A 23,798-nucleotide genomic window follows, 5' to 3' on the forward strand; every position below is an offset into this window, starting at 1 on the left:
GTTGTGATGGGAATGGTTTTAAACTGCCAGAGGGCAGGGTTAGGTGGGAGATTGGGAAGAAATCCTTCCCTGTGAGGGTGATGAGACCCTGGCACAGGCTGCCCAGAGAAGCTGTGGCTGCCCCATCCCTGAAGTGTCCAAGGCCAGGTTGGACGGGGCTTGGAGCAACCTGGGCTAGTGGAAGGTGTCCCTGCCCATGACAGGGGGTGGAACTGGATGGGCTCTGAGATGCCTTCCAACCCAACCCCTCGTTCTGTTTTGCTTGGTTGGGTTTAATTCAGGTCTTTGAAGTGCTCAATTTTCCACCAGAACCAGACACTGTAACTCATTTTGGTTCTCTTGCCCTAAGTTTGTGTGGACCATTGTTTAACTCCAGCCAGGATTTCCTCCCTCCCTTGTTCCCAGCACCTGACTCCTTGTTCTTTCCCTTGCAGGCAGAGGATTCACAGACAAAGTGGATCGACTAAAACTGGCAGAAATCGTCAAACAAGTCATCGAAGAGCAAACAAACTCCCACGACTCTCAATAGCTGGAGCTTCTTAATCTTATTTTTTTTACCATTTAAGATTTATTCTTTAACTGTAAAAAGTATTTTTATGTAAATTAATAAATCATAATTATTTCATTAAATTTCCATACTGCTTGAAAATGCTGTATAGTTGTAGATACAAAAAAGAAGAAAAAAAAATCATTGGTACTGTAATATTTTTTTAAAACTCAGTTCCTTGAGGTCTCTATGATCACTTATGTACTGTTAATCATGAGGGCCCCAAAAGGGGTGGATTATATTGCTAAAGACCATTCTTTTTCTTAATAACCAGTTGCAGGAGCTGCTTCCATCTGCCCCATCCAGCACTGCAGTGACTGTGAATGAGAACAAGAGCCACAGTTTAACCCCCTGCTCAGTGAGTACTTGAAGCAAGTGCTGTGAAACACAAATTCATAGCTGCTCTTGGCACCTAAATTCTGATTCTTTAGGTAGAGGCAACTAAATTAAATAACCTTCAGTATGGCTCAGTGCCCTGAGAGCCCCCCTTGGCCTTGCCCAGGGCACCTGAGTCCATGTGCTTGCTGGAATGTTCAGTTCTGAGCAGTAACTCTCCTCTTTTTGTCTCCTTCCCATCTTCCCCAGACCTTCTTCGAAGCTCAATCCTCTCTCTTTCTCCCTCTTCATCTTCCTCAGACCTTTTTTAAGGCTGAATTCAGCATAAAACTCTTCTTTTTCTCGCCTCCTCCAACAGCAGAACAGAAGAATGTTCGAGTTCTTATTACAAGTTGTTTTTATTTTCACGGTGGGATCTTCTGTGGACAAAACCCAGCGTTGGGTTTGTTTCCTTCAGCCCTCAGTTGTGTGGGATCCACCCCTGTATTCCCGTTCTTTCCCTTCTAGGAGATCCAACTCTTGGTTTTAGACTCTTCCTCTTGTCTGAGGGATTATCCCTGTGGGAACCCCCAGGGATCCATGTCCTGTGTCCCCTCCAGAGCCCAAATTCCCATTTCTATGATGCCTTCGAGCTCCTTTTTGGGGGAGCCACAACTCCAGGGCTGCTCCTTCCCACAGGTCCCTTTGCTGCCTCCCCAGGGCAGGTTCTTACCCCAGTCTGGAACATTGGCTCCAAAAGCTGCTTTTTTTAACCTCAACGAAGCAAACAAATGGACAGAACCTGTACATATTTCTAGTTTTCTACCTTTGGCTGCTTTTCTTTCTTTTGGGACTGGGTGGAGGCTTTTTATAGGGGTATTTTGGTACCAAACCCTGTGCAGACACCGAGTGAGTTTGGTCTGTACTGAAGTGCCAATTCAGGGCTACGAGTAACGACTTCGTTGTGTTTCAGAGCTCCTCACTTTTGGGTTTACATCGACAAACCTGAGCCATGAACCCCCCCAGTTCTCTCTTAGGGCAGTTCTTTGTTGTCTCTTTTCTACACCGAACTCCCTTTAACTGGTGGCAAAGCAGTGTCTGACTCTTTCTGTACAGTTTTGTAAGGGGTGATTCAGTTTTTCTACGTGAAGGAGATGCTTCATTTCCCCTTCTCTGTCTGCTCCTTGTCAGCTTTCCTTCAATCCTGATTTCATTTTCCAGTGCCTGATTCATTGCAGAGGAAGAACAGTCCCTGTTCCACCATCCCTGTGATGGGGAGCAGGGAGTGTTTGTGTGGGCCAGAATCGCCCCTCTGGCACCACGTGGGATATTTGTGCACTGACCTGTCCGTGAAAACTGAGAGAGAATCAGCAAGAAACAAGAATATTTGTCATTTCTTGGCTGTGTCAGCAACTTTGCAGGGCCTGTGATGTGCATTTCTGTCATTGCTCTCATCCTAGGTCATGTCAGCATCCACCTGAGTCTGGAAATGTAAGAGGTGGTTTCACTTTTAACTTGAAATCCGTGTTTTTTTCAGGGAAGTGGAAAGTGTTAAGTGTGGCAAATGGAGATAGAAACAGGGAAATCACCTGTGTTTGAACAGGAGTGCAAAAAATTCCCTCCAAAGGCACTTTGTGACTCTGCCCTCCAAGGAGGAAAACACTCAGGCAGTTCTGTGGGACACAGAAGTTGGCAGGAAAGGTGGATCAGATTGGAGCTACTCCCAGGGTGAGCACTGGAATTGTTGTCACAAAGAACTGCTTTTTATGGATTTACTCTAAATTTTATTGTCTGGGATAAGTAAGAAAAGCCTGATCTGAAGCAGAGGGAGGAGGGACAGATTAAGAAAACACAGTTGGAAGCTTCAAGGTCAAATGGTTTTATTTCTATGAGAAAATTGTTTTTTTGTTGTTGTTGTCTCTTTGAAAAGTTAAGTTTTACATTTCGAAGTTCAATACACTTGAATGGATTCCTTTTCACATTTTAAAGTAGCATTTGACTTTCTCCTTCCTGTGTTTTGTTTTGTTTCTCAGTTGACACAAATGCAGGACACCTTGTCTTGATTCTGTAAGGTTTTACTTGGTGATAAATCTACTGATCCTCTTTGGCAGACTGTGAATATTGTAAATACCTGGAGCTGGAAGGGTTGTATGGGATCAAAGAAGACTTTGTACAAACACTTAAAATGTGGGAAAGCTCTGTAGATTTTTTTTGGGTTTGTTTTTGGTTTTGTTTTTAGAATTTTATTTCAGTGAAGGAAAAAAATCTCTGAAATCATTTGACCTTTTCCAAAATTTGATGTATATCTGACTTCTCCTGTGATGGATTATTTTAAGCTTTTATATCTGTGTTAAAAATCAGAAGAACCTGACTGGGCAAAAGAGGTTTTGGTTGGCAATAGCAACGTGTCAAAGTTTTGCTGTCATTTACTCCTGGTTTGCATTTTGGCAATCCCAGTCTGTCCCCACATGCCACGTTTGACTTCTGTGTGTTGAGATGTTCTCATTTCTCTCCTCAGTGTTCCCTGGTAGTTCCTCTGGGATCAGTATTATATTGTAAATATTCCCCCTCGGTGTATATAAAGGATTTTACTAAACTCAACAGTTCCTGCCTGCTTTTGTTTGGTTCCCAGATGGCTGTGGGGCAGGAGGGAGGAAGGACAGCTCTGGGATTCTCCTGCTTTTCCCTGGAAGTGTCCAGAAGGTTTGTGGGTGGTAAATCAGGGGGTAAATCAGCACTTGGGCCCATGGGTTAGAGGTTGAACATGGTGGTAGTGGGTTGATAGTTGGACTCAGAGGGTTTTCCATCTTTAAGGATTCCATTATTCTCTTGCCCCACTTCTCCCTGGAAGTGCCCAGAAGGGGTGTGGATGCAGCACTTGGGGACAGGGGTTAGTGGTGAATGTGGCAGTGCTGGGGGAATGTTGGGCTCAGTGTTAGAGGGCTTTTCCAAGTTTATTATCCCATTATTCTCCTGCCCCCCCTTCCCCAGCCCTCTCCTGCCACGCTCAGCCCCGATCCCACCTCCCTCACCAGTGGGAATAAGCCCTTGGCTTTACATTTTGTGAGATGAAGGGATGACTGACAGGCTGGGCTGGATAAATCCCTAGGAATTTCGGTGCCATTTCAGTGCCACTGGCACTGGGAAGCGCTTCCTGCAGGATGGTGATCAGTGCAGGGGCTGCTCGGGAGGTGGGGAAAGTGGGAGCCCTGATGGAACCCCAGGCAGGACTGGGAGCTGCTGCTCCATGAGAAGTGGGCTGGCCTGTGTTCAGGCTGGCCCTGGGCTTTCCCAAGGAGCTTGGAGTGCTTCCCCTCACCCTTCAAACAAACTCCCCTCAAACAAACCCTGAGTGATGTGTTGAGCTCATGAGGGGCTGTCAGCATCCCCTCAGCGCTCTCACTGCCACAGCTGAAGCTCCATTAGCAATCCTGGCATTGTTTCCCAGATAATCTTCCCTCACTTCCCACTCCTGAAGCCTTAATCCCCTTTTAACCAAATTGCACTGGCTCTGTCCCTGCTGTCCCCAGACGGGGTCAGCCCGGGCAGCCTCTCAGGGAGGACAGGGGGGTGATCGATGTGCCGCTTCCTCCTGTCCCTGTGCCAGGGAACAGGTCCCATCCTCCCCCTGGAACTCCTGGGGGCTACACAGCCTGTAGGACAGGCATTCCAAGGAAAACTGTCCCCAAGGCAGGGAGAAACAGCCGGGCTGAAGTGTCCTGTGTCATCAGGGGGTAAATCCCCCCATTCCCCTCGGGCAGAAGGGCTTTGCAATATAAAACCTCCCTGTGTTTACCTGTGGCTCCCAAGGGGCTGTTATGGCTCCCCTTGGGACTGGAGAAGGATTTAAAGGAGCAGGTGGAAGAAGATGCCTCAAAAGCTGCTGAGAGTTAAAACTCCCCTGTGTGGGGCTTCCCGGGGCAGCAGTGGAAAGCTGCTCTCAGGCACTGGACTCGACCTCCAGCTGCAGAGGACTCATTAAAACTGAACTGGATGCAGATTTTTATCCTGTGGAACAGCAAAATTGAATTGTTTTGCTTAGCCTCACTCTGTAAGAGAAAACCAGTCACTGACCAGAACAGCCAGGGGCGTCGTGTGACTGACACACAGTTTACACAGTTGTGTAAGTTAATTACACAAAACTGGAGTATTTCCTCTTCTTGTATAACCTGCTATGGGAAAAATTTGGGTTAGATCCAAAAAGTGAAGCTGTTAGAAAATGAAGAGTGTAAATTAAAGGAGTTGTTTTCAACCTAGCTAAAGGGTTTTTTTTATTTTCTGTATAATGGAGGGACCTCAGTAAATAATTCACTTGAGCATCTGGAAATGTAGAGAGAGATTCAGATTTAATCCTGCTCACCTGGTTCATGATGCTCCATAGGGTTGAAGAAGCTGCTTTTTTGTGAGTGTTGTGGCTGAGCAGGGGTTGGCACGAAGAACAGAAAAAGGAAATGTGCAGAATTCCAGGCATGGAAGCGAGCACTGATATTTTTATGTTTCCCTGCAGTTGGCTCTTAGTATGGTGCATGTTCTCATGGTTATAGTGAATTCAAAGTCAGAGATAGGAAAAATATTCACTTCGTTTTACTGTTAATTTGTAATGGCAAATACTTCAAGAAATAAAACAAACACTTGGAGAATCAAAACGTCCTCTGCTGGAGCTGGCTGAGACCTCTGAGCTGTTACACACCATCTGCTGCACTTCTAGGGATATTTCCAGAAGCAGAAAGTCTGGACTAGAGATTTAGCATGTTGAAAGAATCCATTTAGAGTCCTTGTGACCTGTAAAATAAATAACCGTCATCTCCACTGAGTGTCTCTGACAGCCCCGCTCGGGCTCCTCCATCCCCACGGCTGGGACAGCTCGGAGCCCACAGCCCCATCCCGGGGCTGGATGACATTCCTAAAACACCAGGAGGAGTTGGCAGGACACTTCAGAGCAGGGTGGAGCCCTCAGTGTCTGGGGGGCTGGTGGGGGATGTGCTGGAGTAGAACTTCTTCTGGGAGCGCAGCAGAGGGGTCTGGGTGTCGACGTCCCGGCGGGCGCCGCGTTTGAGGGACAGGAACACGTGCTGGGTCCAGCCGTACACCAGGCAGTTCAGGAGCCCCTGGGAAGCTGCTGTGAGAGCCTGGGAGAGAGCACAGGGAGGGGGATCAGGGCTCCTGGAATGCAGCACTGCACAGTGCTCTGAGCTCCCTGCCAGCCTGGAAAACCTCCCGCTTCCAGTATGGTTTTATTCACCTGCACCCCCTGTGTGATAGAGCAATCCCATGATTTTTTAAAAATAAATAGTTAATAAATATCTAATTATAGATAAACCCATAGAAATGTATTTTCCAGAAATATATTTTTACATATATATAACATTTTAAATAATTATATAAGATAACACAATTTCTAAATCCTGTCTCAGCCACAAGAAGCAGATGGAAAAGTGTCTGGAGACTTAGGGACACAGGGAAAACATGGAGACAGAGGGGAAAAAAAAAACCAAACTGGTTTCTGGGGATCCTTTCTAGTCCTGTTTGCTACAATTTCCATGATGACAGAATTGCTGAGGTTGGAAAAGGCCTTTCAGATCATCCCAGCACCACCACCATGTTCTCCACTGCACCGTGTCCTCACGGTGCTGGATTTTGGTCACTGAGACCTTTCCACATAAATCACCCAACAGAGATCTTTGCCAACCAGAAGCACAGACACAGAGTGATCCTTGTCCAGCTGCATCCAGCTGGGACCAGCCTCAGGATTAGGAGGCTCAGGGTGAGAAGGCAAAGCCTGGGAGGCTGCAGGGGCAGAGATTTACCTGCAGGATCAGCAGGGCCATGTAGATCTTGCTGCTTGTTGAAACAGTCAACTTCAGCATTCCAAGGAGGACAGCTGTGAACAAGGAAGGAGAAGAAGGTGCTGTTTTAACCCCACCTCTCTGGAGTTGCACGGGGGAACACTGTGGGAGGAACTCAGCTCTCTGCTCACCTGGGGCCCAGCAGCAGAAGAACACGACGGGGTAAAAGACCACTCGTTGTTCCACCATCTTAATCATGGCCCACTGCTGGTCCCCCAGGAACCCTGTGGAGTTCACAAACCTCTTGTACAGACCTCGGGCCTGGTTGAGGATCACCTGGAAGGGAACAGGCAGATGGTGTTGTTTGGGCTGAGAGCTGGTGGGCTCATCCAGGACAGGTCCCACCTCAGTCCATCCAGCCTTTTCACACAACAGTGGGGGAAATCCTGGGGGAGATGCTGCTTTGCACGTGACCTTTTCTAAACTGAAGACTCTGAGCTGATTTGGACTCTTAAAATCATAAAATCAAAAAGGAAAAGACCTCCAAGATCATGGAGTCCAAACATTAATCACCTCCTGCTGACTGTGCAGTAGGTCAACTCTGCTGCCAAGTAGAGCCTTCTCTACCTGCTAAATCCTTTTTGGGATGGGCTGACAGAACACAGGACTCCAGATGGATTGATGTGGTGGCACAGTGCTATTTTCCCTCCCCTACCACCCCTTCCAAAAGGGAAGCAGCAGCACACAGTTATTACCCTGCCATATTTACAAGAGCATGTGGTGGAAGGACAAGGGGGAATGGCTTCAAACTGAGAGGAGGCTTAGATGGGATGTGGGGGAGAAAGGGTGGTGAGACCCTGGGAGGGGTTGCCCAGAGCGGTGGTAGAAGTGATAGAATTGTTCCAGGCCAGGTTGGATGGGGTTTGGAGCAACTTGGGCTAGTGGAAGGTGCCCTGCCCAAGGCAGGGGGTGGGACTGGATGAGCTTTAAGGTCCCTTCCAACCCAAACCACTCCACGTGACAGCCTGGCCTCTGGAGCCACCCAAACAAAGATGCAGAGATGCAAAGGCCCCTGTTTCTTACCAGAATGGCCACGAAGCTGATGAGGAAGGAGACGAGGAAGACCCCGATGCCGTAGAAATGCATCGCCCGGCAGACGGAGCCGCTCAGGCTCTGCGGCTCGCTGGTGGTCACGGCGATCTCCGTGTGCATCAGCAGACAGCTGTGGGACAGAGGGGACAGCCTGAGCTCCTGCCCTGCCCTGGCAGCCCTGGGGCTGTGTCAGAGGGGCTGAGGCTCACCCGTGCTTCTGGCTGAAGTTCTGGTAGCAATTACTGCTGTTGCCCAGGCAAAACACCGGCACCATGAGGAGGAAAGGGATGAGGCTGAGAGGAGACAGGACAACAGCACAGCTACTGGTTATTGCACTGCTCCATCCCACCCCCAGCAAACACCACTTGGTTTTTCTCCTGTCACTACAGAGGAGTTCAAAGTTGTTTTTGTTGACATTGCTCCAGAAAAGTATTTTATCGGCTTTACCAACATCGGTGCTTTCATTCGTGAGGGCTAATCATTGGTAAAGGGAGCACCTTCTGGAAAACCACATCCAGTTAATAAAGTTATGATTAACTTGCTTAAAAAAAACCCTCTTACTCTGTGTTTGTGAGGTCACTCTGCTGTTAATGGTGAGCTCTGCAGGCTTTGGTAAAACTTGCTTCAAAACAAGTAGGAAGCAGAGATCAGCACACTGCAGTTTGCCAAACCACATCATCCTGCCAGGGAGAGGGAGAACTAAACCTTAACCAAACCCACATCATCCTGCCAGGGAGAATTAAATCTCACCTCGACAAGATCGTTGCTATTCGGCCGACACAACTCGCATAATCCACAACCTGCAAAATCCAAGGAGTTTAATTAAATCATCATTCCTGTACAGCCCACAGGAACCAGCTCCCAGGGAGCATTTCAGCAGCTGAGGGTCCTTCAAACGCTGATTAATCCCCAGGACAAATGTTTGGTTCTACTTTGCACTGAGTCAACACGGCCAAGTTCAGGCTGTGCTGATTTGGAACGGAGTCAACCCTCGCTGACTGTCCTGTTCTGCTTCAGGAGGAGGATCAGAGAAGGGAACTTGGACCTGGACAGGGAGCAGAGACTTGATGAGCTCTCTGGTGGGACTTGCTGCTTTTTTTTGCACTGTTGATTCACTTCACTTGGTCCTGTTCCTCAGAAACGTCATGTTCTGGTGAAGAAATTTGGGCAGTTTGGAGTGTCCTGGTATCTGCTCACCAGGAAACAGCCTTGGGCAATGGGACCCACCCAGCAGCATCAACCCACTGTGGGACACTGGTGGGTGGGGAATTATGGCAGGTGTGGGAGCCCAACAAGAAGGAACCCAGTCCTGTAAGTGGATAAAAGCCCTATGGATAAAAGCCCTTTAAACTTGGAGTGATCTGCCCAGTCTGCTGCTCCTCAACTGACAGATGGAATACCTGGGATACAAAGCAAATGTCTGGGGAAGAAAAGGCTGTCTGGGGCAGTTTGATGGGATGAGCTGCATTAGGAATATTCCATCTTGCAGGAATACACAAGGAGCCACACAGCAGTCACGGTGCCTCAGCCAGGAGTTCCCACCTCAGCCAGGAGTGAGGTGGGAACCAACTGCAGGGAAGATTTTGGTCATGAGGTGTGTGAAGTGTTTGCTCAGCCTGCAGTGCAGGGAGTGTTTCCCTGAGTGCTGTGTCCTTGTTCCTCAGCTCCCAGCAATTACACTGGTGCCCCAGAGGGCTTTGGGAAAGGCCAGGGATGATGAAGTGAGCACTGGCCCCTGCTCCCTGAGCCAGCAGGTCCTGCTACCACCAGTTCCCTTCTATCTCAAACCCTTCCTGAGTGTGACACCTGAGGGGGACAGAAACTGCCAGTTCTCAGTTCCAGGCTGTGCAGGTACCCCTTGCTCTCCTGTCCCTCTGCTGTGCCCTGGCAGAGGGCAGGGACAGCACCAAACCATTCAGCTGCTGCAAACCCCTGCTCTGCCAACTGCATCCCCAACCCCCGGTGCTGAGATGCCCTCACAGACCCAGCAGTGACTCTGCTGACCTCAGGGACACACCAGTTCATGCAGCCATGGGGCAGAAAGGGCCTTCAAGGTCCCTGTGACGAGGAAAATGTTCTGTGTGCAGCCCCCACGTCCCACCAGGCCCCACAGTCAGACCTGGGCACCCAACTGTGGTTCCACATCAGTCCCACTCACCTGGGGGAGCACCCTGAAGAGGTTCTGGTTGTACTTCACCTTTAGGTCCATGTACAGGTGCCAGGTGTAGTTGACAGTGTAGAGGAAAGAGGCCACGTAGAATACCTGGGAAATACAGATATTTCAGTCCTGTAAGAACAGTTTCTGTAGCACATTTAGTTCCTCACTGGCGACCCAAAGCCTGTGGAACAGAGGCAGGAAGAAACATCTGCCAAAGGTGAGGATCCTTCACAGCCCCTGTGCTCACATCCAGCTGGGAAGAGCCAGGTTGAGGAGAGGCTCCCACCTTAAACCTCACAAAGCAGCTTCACTTGGCCCTCAGGCAGGAGACAGGAGAACTGAGGACAGCAGGGCTGTCTTGGAAATACAAATCTTTGTGATTTGGCTCATTTTTTTGGCCCAAATCTTGGCAACAACAGGTTCAGTGGCAATTGGAGCCCCTCTGTGCTACATCTATTAGGAAACAGCACAGATGAGACTTTTAGATTTTTGCATAATGAGCTCCCTACACTGAGAATTCACGGAAACACAAAACAATGGGATATTTAAAGAGGAAAGTGAGGGCAGAGAATATCTGCCTGAATTAACATCCCAAAATCCCTTTTCTCTCCATGGGGGAAAAATAAAAAAAAGGAGAGAAAAGACAGAGCACACCATTTCCCACTGAGAGTTCCACAGCCTGGGATGAGACCAAATACCTAAAATCTCCTGCGAAACCTCCCAGACCTTTATCCCATTTATTTTCAAAGCCATATTTGCTCCAGGCTGCCTGCTCAGCCCATGTCCACGCACGTGCTGTGTGTTCCAGGAAACACACACTTCAGTGGCAGAGGCCAAGAGGAAGGGCTGGACCAGGGAATTTCTTTTCTTTGCCAAAACCATAAGGAGCACAGGTTTGCCACCCTGGGACCATCCATGTCTGGGAAAGGAGTCACTAAATAAACTTGGCCTCTTTCACTGGAGGTTGCAAATGCTCTTGGCCGGCTCGAGGGGCCGAGTCCAAGGGGCTGTGACGTTGCAGCAGGAACATTGCAGTGACTTTCCAGCTCATTAAACGAGCTTTAATGAGGGTTTGCTGCCCTTTTCCAGTTACTTCCAGGGAAGGTCATCAAAACAGTCCACAAGTATTGCTGTCTTGCACTTCAGGCTCAAGAAATGCCAGCACTGCCTTCTGGTTTGGAAGAGGGAACCAAACGCCCCTTGGGGAGGTGCCAGCGGAAAGGGAAGGGAATTCTGCTTTCCTGAGCCCCAGCTTTGGAACTGGGGACAGTCCTGCAGCACTTCCCACGAGGAGATAGAGCAGAGGCCCCAGAGTCCCTCATTATCCCACTTGTGTGGCTCCCATTGTGCTCCCCAGCGTGGGCAGAGCCTGCCAGGACATTATGAGGCCACTGGAACTGAACTGGAAGAACGTGGGGGGATTGTGCAATTATAACCACAATCTTTATCCTGCACTGTATTATTGTAACACAGAGGCAAGGCAGGGAGGAGGACAGAACAACGCCAAGGGACAGCAAAGGGAGCACTATTTACACTAATATCAATCAAAGCTCTGGGGCTGAAACAGGGAAAACCCAAGAAACAAAGCAATCCCCTCCTTTAGGGATGCTGGGGAGCTCCATCCACTGCAACACCAGCCCGTGGTGATAAACTGAGGGTGAACAGCCTGAATAAGGCAGAAGATTGTCCTGCTCCTGAGGCAATGCCTTGGGACATCCCAGAAACCCTGGTGTAATTCTCTTTGCCAGCTGCAAACACCCTGCTGAGCCTTGCCTGCCCATCCTCACCCTTCTGACATCTGACATTTTCTAGGTGCTGGTGTGCAGGGAAGCCACGTGTGTTTATGAGGCCCCCTGTGAGACATTTATTTGCTCATTCCAGCGGGTTCTGCTCCACAGAAGCTGCTGGTTGAACCTCTCCACGGCTCCTTCCTACGCACAAGGTGTTCCCACCACCCCCGAGGGCAGAGGGGGGTGTGGGGTGGGGTGTCCTGCTCAGTCAGTGCTCCCTGTGGACAGGTTGCCATGGCAAGTGCTCCATTTGTTTTCATTTCTCCCAGAGCAAACAGCAGTGACAGCTCTTGCCAGGCACAACTCGGCTCTGCCAGCGGGGCAGTCCTTGTGCCAGGGGGGACTGGAGTGGCACATGGAAGAGGGGCCTGGTAACACTGGCTGGGGGTCAGGATGTGGCCCTGCACACCCCCCCCCCCACAGCACCCTGACTGCCCCCTGTCCTGTAAGGACTAACCCAAGGCCAGTTCTGCTCACCCAGCATGAAAACAAAGCTCCCACCTTGCCCCCCTCCTGTGCTGGTCCCTCCCTGGAAAAGGGAGGGCAGAAACAGCCAGAAGTGCATGGGAACTGAGAAATTATGCCATATTGTCTCTATCCAACCTATTTTTCCTCCAGCAGTGCAACCTGCCATCTCCAGGCCATAAAAAGGTCACACTTCACCAAGGACTGTCCCCAGGCAAGGGAAACAGCTCAGGAACACGTTCAGTCCCAGCTGCTCCTTCCACCTTTCAGCTCCGGAAAGCCTTTCCCAAGCTCTCCTCATTTTCCCCTGTACCATCACCTTGAAAACACCTTTGATGCTGTTCTGCATTATTCCCAAGAGGCCAAGTTACCCAGATCCCACTGTTTCATCTCTCAATGATTGTGGAGCCTCCACAGCAGAGCTGGAGAGACCAGAGATGAGCCTGGAGTGGAACAGCTGCTCTCAACAGCCTCAGGAACACACTTACACTCACACAAACAGCTGCTGAAACATCCCTGGGCTGCAGGAACCCATCCCCAGACACATAACAGCGGCAACAACTCCATTCCACACCTGTAGCTGCTTCCCTGCCCTCTCCAAGGCACCCGGAGATCCCCTCTGGCTTCTGCTGCTGCTGCTCAGTGAGGATATTGAGTTACCACCACATTCCCAGGGAGCTTCCCAAGACCACACAACACACATCAAGGCTCCCCAAAGCCCCTTGCTCTTCCTTTGAAAGGAAACTGTTAATCCCACAGATCACCACTGGTGAACTGCCATCCTGGCCCAGGCTCGGCACAGTTCTGGATCCTGCAGTGTTGGTTTTGGAGCAGTGATTTCCAAAGCCTAATGCTGAAAAGGGAGCTGGGTGAGACAAGAGCAAACTGTCAGGAAAATGATGTTCACTCCCTCTGCTCCAATTAGCCTCCAGCACAGGGAATCAGCTGGAAAGCAGCTGAATCCCCGAGGCTGAGCTTGTGCTGGTGGAGCAACCCCTGAGTATCCTTGGGAAGAGCAACCAAGAGAGCAGGGATGTTTAGATGAGTAATGCTCTGAATCTGAGCTCAAGTGAGTCCCAGGATGTGTCTGTTCCTGCCCAGGCTGGAGGAAGCACGAAGAGGAAAAGAAAATCTGCTCTTTGAGAGGCACAGAGATCACCCTGGGCACAGATCCAGCAGGAAGGAGATCAGGCCCCATCCACTCGCTTCACACAAGCAACCACAAAAATCCCATGATCTCTTTGCCTTCCTCACGGCCTCTCCCACACCAGAGGATCCTAAACCCAAACATCACTTATCTCCCTTTTCCACACGAAGCCAAGAGGTCAATAAGTCAAGCTCACACAGGGAGCCTCTGCCAAAAACCTGTCTGTAAACGGCCCCCACGGCCACACCGACCACCAGAAGGGTTAATTACGGCAAATGACCGTTCCAGCAGGGATATGATGCCACAGGGTTAGGATGAAGGACACTTACCTGTCCCGTTGCTTGCAGATTGTAGCAGATGAGGTCCTGCTGGGAGGTGGGTGAGCTGTAGAGCAGAGCCCCAGCCAGCCAGCACATTCCCAAAAACAGGTCGGAGAGGCTCAGGTAGAAAAGTGGACGCACCTGGGGAAAGGGAAAAGGCTCAACAGGTGGGAGAGGCATCACAACACTCCCACACCCACCCACAGCTGCAGCTTTACCTTGTATCAGACATACAGACATCAAACACGGCCTTCCAAAGCCTTCTCTGCAGGAAGGAGTGTCAGTGGAAGGCCAGTATCCCACTGCAAACTTAATTTGAAAGCCTCAGTTAAGGATAAGTGGGGTCTGAATGGCACTTTGTAGAGGGATGGTTTCACCCTCAGGGAAGCACTATGACAAAGTTTCTGAGAGTCAGTTTAACTGCAGCAAACCTTGAAAGCTTCAAGCAAAAAAGTCTCTTTTACTTTCACAGCCAAGGGAGTTTAAAGAAAAGTTACCAGATGGAAATAATTCAGCTTTTACTCCTAAATATCATCCTTGTTTTCAGTCCTTTAAAATGACTGTACCAATTCCTAACAGAAAGATTAACTGTGCTCAAATTAATCAACCAAGCAAGGACATCAATACATCAGGTTGTCAGGTGTTATCTGAACACTGTTATCCCCCTGCTCTGCTGGTGAACTCTCCTTGCAGACAAAATCCACACAAATTCGTGCTCTCAGGAGCTGTTCCAGTGCACACCCCCTTCCTGCCACTGGGATCCAAAAGCAGCATCAAAACTTACAGGAAATAACTCAAATATCCATAATTTCACAATTCTGCAGAATGGGACAGGCTGGCTAAGAAATCATTTTAGAGAGAAATTAAACTTCTGGCAAACACAAATATCTTCAGATATGAAACAACTTTAAACAGGCACTTTCCCCCTGAGTCCCATGTCATTGCAGCTGGTGACTCAGGCTGGGTCTATGTCACAAGCCAGATTAACTTCCACTGAGAGCTGCAACAGAGTCACGTCCCCTTTAACAGCAGTTTCCAGCCCATTTCCAGTTTGCAAGCACTGGCCAGCACTGTAAACACTGCAGGAAAACATTTGTGCAAAATTCTGGCCAACATTTCTGTCGTTAGTGGGAGAGCAGACGCTCTGGAAAGGCAGCCTGATTATCTACATTGTTAATTGTAGCCTTCGGTACCTCATTCTCAGCATCCTGGAGAGAAAATGATGGTGGTTTTCTTTCCCTACAGGAAATTATAATGTTAAACACAGCATTTCAAGAGGCTGTGGGGTTTTTTTGTTTTTCTTTGGTTTTTTTTTGCCATGGAATTGAGCTTCTGGTGGGATGTGCCTCAATATTGTCCTGGAAATAAATATTTGCCACCCATCGTGCCGTGTTACCCTCGTTCCCATGAGCAATAAGAAAAGAGATTAGTAAGATTGATAAGATGTAAGGTATATCTAATTGAGCCAGATTTGCCCTTGGGGCATAATGGCACAAATATCTGGAGTTAATACTTATATAATTTCACTTACAAATGCCTTTTTTAACCCAGCTTTTCATTGCTGGTGCACAACTGAAGCCCTGGTACGACAGGCTGGGGACACCACCCAGTTTGTGAGCAGGGCAGGTTAAACCAAACAGCTCTAAAATAAGCAAAGAAGCAACTTTTGCAATCAAACAGGTGACCCCTATCTCCAGCAACAAGTGCCCTTGGAGCGAGGAACCACTGACTGGTGGAGGAGTTTTGGCCCAGACCTGAATAAAGAAGTAGGTGACAGTGATAAGTGAAGGCAGTTTGGTTCTGACTCGCAAAAGGGGAAAGCAAATACCAAACGGTATTTATAAAATAGAGGAAGGGACTGGAAAGACGTAATGATTTCCATCCTGGCAGCTCCAGATGCCAGGCTGGAGCACGCACGGGGATGTGGCTCTGTGGCCATCACCCAGCCGCATGGTGAGCTGAGGTTTCTTCCTTCAACCCATTGACCTGAGGTTCCTTCTGAATGATTCAGCTCAGGCTGAAGAGTTTTACTGACCCCCTAAAGGCAGAAAAGCTTCAAGAAGGCAATATTTGATTTCTGGGGGGCAGGAGGGGAAGTGTTTCTAACATGGTTCTCCTCCCAGGCTCCAGAGCTGTTTATTTTTAAACGTTTTGCTGTGGGTCCTCATGACTCAGGGAATATGTTTGTGGCAAGCTTTGATATGGATCTCTTCCAGCCCCTTTGTTTACAAACTTCCACCGCAGACCAGAAACATGAGGACAAGGCAATGGGGAAGTTACCGAAGATTGTGTCGCTTCTGAAAGCCCAGCAGCAGATCTCCCCCTCAGGCTGCAGCACAGGAGCATGGAGAGCTGTGCAGAGCAGTCCCTCCCTCCAGCTGGCACCCACCCCTCCCACCCGCATTTGCAGCAATAATCTGAGCAGAAACATCTGCACTCCCTCGAGCAGGAAGGGCCCATCTGTGACCTGGAGCCATGCGTGGCTCACGAGCGGCTCCCAAGCCACAGCCTCATCATATGACCAGGAGAGAGCAGAAGGGTCCTGAGTGACCAGGCTTCTGGCCATGGAAGTAACGGGAAGAGGCTGCTGAGTCACAGCAGGACACCTGCCAAAGCCAGCTCTGCATCCTTCCAGAGTGGAGGATCTCAGGAGAGAACCACATCTGGAGCTCTCCTGGTGCAGGAGATGTGGTAGAAGGAGCCTTTGATGTGCACCTTGAGCAGCACAAGCTCAGGCAGGGTTTCTATCCCAGCACTAAGGCGAAGTTCCAGACTTCATTTCTCCCTGGGAATGCACAGAGATCTCCACAGCTCCTTCTGGATATGCTGGGCAGAGAATTTCCAGGAGGAAAGACTCCCTGTGTGCTGTAATGGGGGCAGATTTGCCCTACAAACTTGGACTCATGTTCTCCTTCCCACTCTGCTTCATCCAGCCATGTGTCAGCTGCCAGCTTGCCTGTATCCCTTCCTTCTGCAGGGATAACTCCCTGCATTCCCTGGAAATCCTGTACTCTGGGCTGCAGATCAAACCCACGATGTACAAAGAACAGTGAAGATGAGGGAAGGACAGATAGAGCTGCTGGCAGCCCCACTGTCCCTCTGCTCTTACAGTAACCTGTTCCCTGCAAATCCTGGACACCAAACCCCAGGTTCCCAGGGGTTAGCTCTGCTCACTACCTCCGGGAAGTTTGGGACACACAGAGGGACTGTGTATGGATATCCAAGCCTGGCAGGATGAGATGGATGCCTGTGGATACCGTGCATGTGCCAGACACCTGCTTGGCATGTCAGATATCTCTCAGCCCCAGGGGGTTCCTGCTTAACCTGTGCATGGAATGCCCTTAGGATGTGCCAGGCACTGCATTCCTATTCCACCTGCAGCACACGTGCAGGCTGTCCCACCCCAAGGGATGTGTGCACCTGAGTCCCACAGCTTCAGCATTAGGAATGTTCGTGGCAGGGGTGACTCTTCCAAAGTCCCACTGCAAAGTCTGGCACAACAAACTGCTTTTCAGCCCTTTTTTGTCTGAACTTGGAGTTGTATCAGTTGCACCTCTGAATTGTATCAGCTTTAGTAGCACACCTGCCTGGGAAAATGCCTCAGAAATACCCAAAGACCAACACCTGTAAAAGCATTTCCACGGACACATCTCTAACTTGCACTTCAGCAGCTTTGGGCACAGCTCCTCAGCACTCCAGGAGTTTTGTCCCACTGAGGAGGGCACATTAACAAATCCCTGCTCCCAGGAATAACTGGAGCAGCAGAAAGCACAGGGCTAAGGAACCTGCTTCTCCTTGCACAGGTACAGTTCAAGGTCAGCCCCTTCAACTCCAATCACGGACAAAGAGCCAAAATCTTGGAGGTTTATGAGGTTTAACCACATAACCCTGAGACCTGCAGCTGCTCCAAGGTGATCCACCTGCACGGGACCGACAGCTCGGCTTGGGGAGGGAGAAGAAGGCACAGCCCTTACCTCGGGGGACCTCACTGCGTTCTGGAAGACGGCGTAGGCAATAATCGAGCTGGAACCTACAACGCTGAGAAAACAAAGCACAGGTTGGAACAGGAGCGCGTCTGCCTCGCCGGGGTACGCGAGTTCCCTCTCTCTCTTCTTTTTTTTTTTTTTTTTTTTTTTTTTGGAGAAAATCGCCTTTGCGATGGTAACTCCGTGCCGGCAACCGCGTCGTACCTGAGCATGGCCATGGTGAACTGGATCCACTGGAGCGCCGAGTAGACCTGGGAAGAAGGACGGGACGGAGCTCAGGTGGCGGCCACGAACCGGGGGGGACCGGGGGATCCCGAACACGAGCGGGCACCACGGCCCGGGACGGGGACGGAGAGGTTCCCGTGGAGGAGCAGAACGTCCCGGTGACCCTGACCGAGGGGTCCCGGATAGGATCGGGCAGCACAGACCGGGCACCGGGGGGCGGGGGGGTCCGGGGGAGGCGAGCGGCAGCGCTGCCGGTGCCGGCGGGCTGGGGATGGAGCGGGAGGGGACGGAGGAGAAGGGACGCGTGCATGGCACGGTCCCGGGGGGTGTGGTGGTGGTGGTGGTGGGGTGTCCCGGTGCCGGCGGGGTTCGCTCACCTCCTGCCAGCCCCCGTCCAGCCGGGCCGCCTCCGCCGGCAGGGCCATGGATCCCCCCGCCGCCTCCGCCGCACCGCTCCGGGGCTGCGGGCACCGCCCGCGCTCCGCCCCGGGGGCCGCCTCCCCCCCCGCCCGGCAGGGCCGGCTGAGGGAGCGGCCCGGGGGTACGGAGGGGCTGAGGAGTCCCCCGGGGGAACAGCGGGGTTATCGCCCCGGGGAACCCACAGAGCCCCGGCGGGCGGAGCCGACCTGAGGCGACCCCCGCGGAGCTCGGCACCTCCTCGCCGTGAGGGCGGGGAAGAGCTTCGAGGAAGGCTCTGAGGGGAACAGCCCCCCACACGCCCCCTCAGAGCGAAGCTCTGAGGGGGCGTGTGGGGGGCTGTTCCCCTCAGAGCCCTGGGAGATGGTCCCCTCAGGGCCTGCTCCTCCCAGCACCTGCTCCCCTCAGTGCCTCAGGTGGAACACGTCTCCATGTTAAGTCCTCCCAAGGACTTTCCCAGCCTTGCCGGGATTCTTTCTCTGCCCGTCCTGAGGGGGAGAGACCTCCCGTCCCGAGGGACGCACCCTCACACCGCTTCCCCCCATCTCCCTCTTGCTTCCAGTTCCAGCATCATCACCCGTCTGATCAGTCAGGGCCTCCCCTCCGACCACCGAATAGGCAGCAGTTCCTCTGGAAAACGCTCTTTAAGCAGCAGCTCTGAGTTGGAACCTTTTTATTATCGTATTATTAATACATTTTATCTCGCAGTAACATCTTGCTCCTTGCACCCACCCCCAGGATTCAAAAGGCAGCAAAGCTCCCACAGCAATCAGTTTTGCTTAAAGCGTAGTTTTAAGGTAGAACGCACAGGTTGTTTCTCTCTTCAGCTCTCTGTAACCCTGACCAGCGGTTCAGCATCTTCCAGGGGCATCCGAATTCCACAGTTTTGAGCACTCACCTGATCCCTGGGCCAGGCATCTCCACTAAAATAAAACAGATGGGGCTTCTAAGGGCACAAACACTTCTGCTTCTTGTTACAAGAACTCATTTTCAAATATTTAGAACTACCAAACGCTGACGGAGCTTTAGTCTGACGGTGTCAATCACTTCAGGAGGCTGGAGAAAACGTTTTGTTCGAGTAACTACACCTCAGATGTCGTTATCGGTCTCACCTTTCTCGTTTGGAACCTGGGCAATGAAGCTTGGAGAGGTAAAACACCCAGGCATCGCATGTGCTCTCCAGCCATAAGAAAACTCACCCGAATTTACCTCTGAAAAAGAAGTTTTGCACAAACTGGTGAGACTGAGTGTAATAGCACCTCAAGGAGACTCTGCCCTTGCTCAGAGCTCACATCACTCACTGTCAGGGTACCACAAAGGATTTCAGGAGAACGTCTGATGAAGTGGCTGCTCTGGCCAGAAGATGAGGGGAAAGTTCTGATATGAAGAGGAACTGTTTGCATTGCCAGCATTTGGCTGAAACCCAAACCAAACAGGGAGAGGAGCCATGGAAAGAGAAGGCAGAAAAAGGAAACTCCAGGCCTCTTAGTCAACAACAGGTAAGGACAAGACTTGGAGCCCAACTGGGGCAACAAAAGGTGTGTGCGGGGTAGACTAATGAGTGTAAAACCCAAGGACACCACGGACAGGGAAAGGTGGGGATACAAAGGGCACCCAATCTGTACCTTTTCCGATATGTAAGATGGAATGTGAGACTGAATGTTGTTATTTGTTTGCCAGGGAACAGCTGTAAAAACCACCAGGAATGTGCTTCTGGCCAATCTAGTACTTTTTTATGCTGTTGTCTGCTTTAACACTGTTATTGGATAGTATTACACAATACTGTTGTCTTGCTTTTAGGTGATTTTTTTCCAACATTTAGAATACTGTGTTTTCAGGGAATGTCTTCCTCTTGATCTTCCAAAAACTGAGAATACCAGAAGGAAATCTGCTGCTCTCTTGAAGTCAGCGGGAAGTTTGCTTGCATATGGAGAACTGGTTAGGACTCTCTGACATTTCACAGCTTGAACAAAGTTCTCCGGCACATCAGAGCTCATCTTTCTCACTATTCTTCTTCAGGAAAGAAGTGAGGATATTGAGGCTTTTCTGGAGCTCCTCCTTCTTCCCATCACTCATCTTGTTCTTCTCGATCAGCTTTGTGATTCGGACCACCTCGTTAGCAGCAAACTCCTCTCCCTGCTCCAGGATCTTGCTCATAATTTTCAAGTATTGCTCGGCCGATTTCTTCTCGGTTTCTTTAGCTTTCCCCAAGCTCTCCTGCCCCTTTTTGAGGAGGGCCTGGCGCTCGGATTTCTCGGTGGTGCTCACGAACTTGCTGGCCAGCACGTCGTACTCCTTCAGGCAGCCCGGCATGCCCAGGTAGATGCCGTTGCTCTTCAGCCAGCGCTGAATAGCCCCGGCCTTGATCTCACCACCGTAAAGCAAGGGATTGGCAAAGTCACCATCCTGGAACAAGTAAAAAACAGGGAACTTCTCCTTGTCCAGCTTGTACTTCTCCCCCAGCTCAGTGTTCAGTTTATCGCCATAGTCTGTCGACAGAAAACAAACCACAGAGAAGCACAGTTAATCAAGGATTCATTTACAATTCCCTCCTACACAAATGCTTGTCTCCAGTTTCAACACGTCCTAACAACCTGTCTGCCAGGCAGTCACAGAATCATGGAATATCCTCAGCTGGGAGGACACCCAAGGATCACTGAGTCCAACTCCTGGCCCTGCACAGACACCCCAATAATCCCACCCTGTCCCTGGGAGCGTTGTCCAAACGCTCCTGGAGCTCTGGCAGCCTTGGGGTTGTGACCATTCCCTGGGGAGCCTGTTCCAAGGAAATGCCACACACTGAGACAAAACCACCTTGGAAAATCACTTGGTTTTCCAAAGCAAAATACAAAATTCGAGTGGTGCTTTGCTGTGACTATCAGAGCATCAGACATTGGCAGGATCTTTACATACAAACCCCATCCTCCTTATGGGAAATTAATAGCCAATTTTTCCTTGTTTTCCTCTATCCATTTACTTTTATCTGAGTTTACAGTTTCTTCCTGTCCATGTGCAAAGAATGATTTAATTCTGACAGCATGCCAAGCTACAAGATGTTTACCCATCTTACATAAATTACTTATATAAATAGCATTTATTCTTGAGGACAGAAAACAAAGACACTTCGATTATGCTACATAGAAGATTCCATGTTTGCTTAGAAATATCAGCATGGGTAAAACTTCCCAGTTGGACAATTCACCTAAAATTCTTATTCTACCCACAAAGCCAGAGCATGTAAGGTGACAGTGCTCTATTCTTCACTGCTTTTCTCTTTTAAATCCATTTACAACCACATCGAGTTACAGCACAACAACCCCTTTCTGGGCTGCCCTGGCATTTTCTACATAGAATTAACCATGTTAAATACGCTTTGTTTGACCAGGATTGTGGCTAAGGAGTGATTCTTGTAAGGTCTCTTCCCTGCAAAAGGGACCAAAAGGTTTCTCTTGGCAAAGAAAGCAAAAACAAAAAATAAAAGGGGGGGGGAGAGGTAGAAGTGCTGGGGCTGAGGAGGGTGGGGCAGCAGTTCAGCAGCCTGGGTTGACTCTGCATTACCCAGCTGAGGTGGAAAAGCTGCTCTCCCACACACAGCGGGCTCAGCCACCACCCAGGGCAGTATCACATCCATCCCTCACCCCCAGAACTGCCTCAGAGCCTGTTCTCAGCAGAAATCCCACTGGAATTCATCTCCTCCTCACCAGCCCACACTGTCCCCACGTGCCCAGGGCTCTTCACCTGATATCCCCACTTCAGCCACCAGAAGATCCTCGCTGGAGCCTGAGCTCTCTGCCAGCTTTTTAAACTCATCTTGTTTCTCCCCGTAGGGATATTGTGTGTCAAATTTCACCAGGACAAACTTATGCTTTGGAATAACCTGAAACAAGAAGAAAAAGGGGGAGGGAGGGGAGAAAAGGACAAAACTCGATCATTTCAGGTCTGAGCAATCCACAAGTCACCAAAGGTTGTTTCTGCTTGTTCTTCTTTTCCTGTGCAATGAAGAGATGCAGGGGGAGAATGGAAATTTTATATAATTATGGCCTTTCAAAAATGACTCAGTGCTGTGTGAAGGAAAGACTGAGCTTTGGGTGTCTATTTCTGCACCAGATGATAAAGATGATGTGTGGTAGGTTTGGAGGAGCTGATAATGCCTTTAATTATGAGATCTGCTTGTAAATCTGACTGGCATCTTGGAAGGAAGTCAGCTAAATGATTTCCAGTGGGCCATGAAGAGGAGAGAGGCCAAATGTCCCAGCACGAGAGCTGCACTCTGAGCTAGGAGAGGAGGCACAGGAAGGCAGAGGAGGTGTTGTACTGGCTCAGGAAATGGAGAATTCATGATTTAATCGATTCCCCTTCACTCCAATCTTGCTCTGCTCGGGTGATGTCTTCTCCAATGAGCTCAGAAATGGAATCTCTCACCCCGCTGGAGGTTTTCCCCTCCCTTTAGCAGAAGACCTTGCAAAATCTTCTGGTTGCAAGGAACAGGTTGGGGTTGCAGCGCAGCTCCCCACCCACACAGCGCTCTGCTCAGGCACTGACACAACACCTGCGCGCACAGGTGGCTGAAGGCTCCGTCTCGGGCCTGTGGGAAGCGCACATGGCCCTGGGAAAACGCCTTCCTTGCAAAGCGATTTAGTGGAGGAAAAAAACCACAACCCAACCCCTCGGAACCCTGTTGCTTTCTGTTCCACGAACAAAAGAGAAGCCACCCAAGCGGGGAGCGCTCACGGCCCCGACTCGCTGCTCACTCGCTCAGCTGCACGGGCAGCTCGGCCGGCCCACGGCGGCTCTCTGCTCGCTGCCCGGAGCTCGGGGGGCGGGCGGGGTGGCGGTGGCCGGACTTTCCTTCCCCCTCCGCCGGTGCCTCGGGCCGGACCTTCCCCTGCCCCGCGGGCCGGGCCGGACCCCCGAACTGCGCGGCTCGGCTCCACTTGGACCGCGCCGATTGGCTGCCGGCCGCGGGCGTCGCGCTCCCATTGGCTGCCGGTCGCGGGCGTCGCGCTCCCATTGGCTGCCGGCCGCGGGTGCCGCGCTCCCATTGGCTACGGCGCAGCGCGGCCGCTCCGCGGGCGCCCCGCGCTCCCCGCGCGGTGTCGGCGGCCCCGGCCCCGCTCGGCGGCCCCGCCGCGCCCCGGGCCCTCCGGAGCACCCGCGGGGAGCGGGACACGCCGCCCCCGCCCTCCCTCCCTCCCGCCCTCCTGCTCCGCCGGGCGCGGCGGCGCCCCCCGGGCCGTACCTTGTAGAAGGTGACGGTGTCGAGCGGCACGGAGCCCTTGGTGTGCAGCGTGCTGCCGCCGGGCAGCGCCAGGCCGAGCAGGAGCAGCAGCACCGAGCCCGCGGCCGCCGCCGCAGCCATGGCGGAGCGCAGCGAGCCGAGCGGCCGGGAACACGTGACGGCGCGACGGCCGCCGCCGGGGGCTCGCCCCGCCCCGCGGGCACCGGGGGAGCGGCGCCGGGCGGGACCGCGGGCACCTCCCACGGGCACCTCCCACGGGCCGCCCCGCTCCTCCGGGACAGACCGCGGGGACGGGGATGCTGCGGCGGAAT

The 23,798-nt window shown here is 51.2% G+C and overlaps 3 protein-coding genes across 4 annotated transcripts in view; 1 reads left to right on the plus strand and 2 right to left on the minus strand.

Annotated features, from left to right (window-relative positions):
* The window catches only part of MAPKAPK5 (mitogen-activated protein kinase-activated protein kinase 5), a 19,566-nt gene extending 16,108 nt beyond the window's left edge, over positions 1–3,458 (plus strand). The window contains exon 14 of one of the 2 annotated variants that reach the window (XM_027894377.1): positions 435–3,458. In XM_027894377.1, the coding sequence (XP_027750178.1) occupies positions 435–529 (95 nt within the window). In that variant the 3' untranslated portion in view covers positions 530–3,458. The remainder of the gene's footprint in view (positions 1–434) is intronic. The other variant, XM_027894378.1, reaches the window with a different exon arrangement.
* The window catches only part of TMEM116 (transmembrane protein 116), a 19,404-nt gene extending 1,139 nt beyond the window's left edge, over positions 1–18,265 (minus strand). The window contains exons 1-11 of the mRNA XM_027894380.1: positions 18,209–18,265; positions 17,811–17,857; positions 17,595–17,658; positions 13,630–13,761; positions 9,899–10,003; positions 8,491–8,540; positions 7,950–8,033; positions 7,732–7,870; positions 6,840–6,984; positions 6,670–6,743; positions 4,853–5,991 (exon numbers count right to left, since the gene is read on the minus strand). Of these exons, the coding sequence (XP_027750181.1) occupies positions 5,797–5,991; positions 6,670–6,743; positions 6,840–6,984; positions 7,732–7,870; positions 7,950–8,033; positions 8,491–8,540; positions 9,899–10,003; positions 13,630–13,761; positions 17,595–17,658; positions 17,811–17,857; positions 18,209–18,256 (1,083 nt within the window). The 5' untranslated portion in view covers positions 18,257–18,265 and the 3' untranslated portion in view covers positions 4,853–5,796. The remainder of the gene's footprint in view (positions 1–4,852; positions 5,992–6,669; positions 6,744–6,839; positions 6,985–7,731; positions 7,871–7,949; positions 8,034–8,490; positions 8,541–9,898; positions 10,004–13,629; positions 13,762–17,594; positions 17,659–17,810; positions 17,858–18,208) is intronic.
* Positions 18,266–18,906: 641 nt separating this feature from the next.
* On the minus strand, positions 18,907–23,646 carry ERP29 (endoplasmic reticulum protein 29). Its single transcript, XM_027894412.1, has 3 exons — positions 23,488–23,646; positions 21,987–22,125; positions 18,907–20,737 (listed from the first exon to the last, which is right to left on the minus strand). Exons 1-3 carry the CDS (start codon positions 23,605–23,607, stop codon positions 20,235–20,237), a joined length of 762 nt encoding a protein of 253 aa, XP_027750213.1. The 5' UTR covers positions 23,608–23,646; the 3' UTR covers positions 18,907–20,234.
* Between the last annotated feature and the right edge of the window lie 152 nt (positions 23,647–23,798).

The sequence above is a fragment of the Empidonax traillii genome, unplaced genomic scaffold (genome assembly GCF_003031625.1).
Source record: "Empidonax traillii isolate 1590-97213 ecotype Southwest subspecies unplaced genomic scaffold, ASM303162v1 scaffold426:size1138770, whole genome shotgun sequence".
In the NCBI taxonomy this organism is placed as follows: Eukaryota; Metazoa; Chordata; class Aves; order Passeriformes; family Tyrannidae; genus Empidonax; species Empidonax traillii.

Bases quoted from the DNA above. Each gene is read 5' to 3' on its own strand.
- ERP29 (XM_027894412.1), bottom strand. From the start codon at position 23,607: ATGGCTGCGGCGGCGGCCGCGGGCTCGGTGCTGCTGCTCCTGCTCGGC. The intron at 22,126-23,487 runs GTACGGCCCGGG...TTCTTGTTTCAG, and splicing joins ACACCGTCACCTTCTACAAG to GTTATTCCAAAGCATAAGTT. The intron at 20,738-21,986 runs GTGAAGAGCCCT...TTCTGTCGACAG, and splicing joins GGCTGAAGTGGGGATATCAG to ACTATGGCGATAAACTGAAC.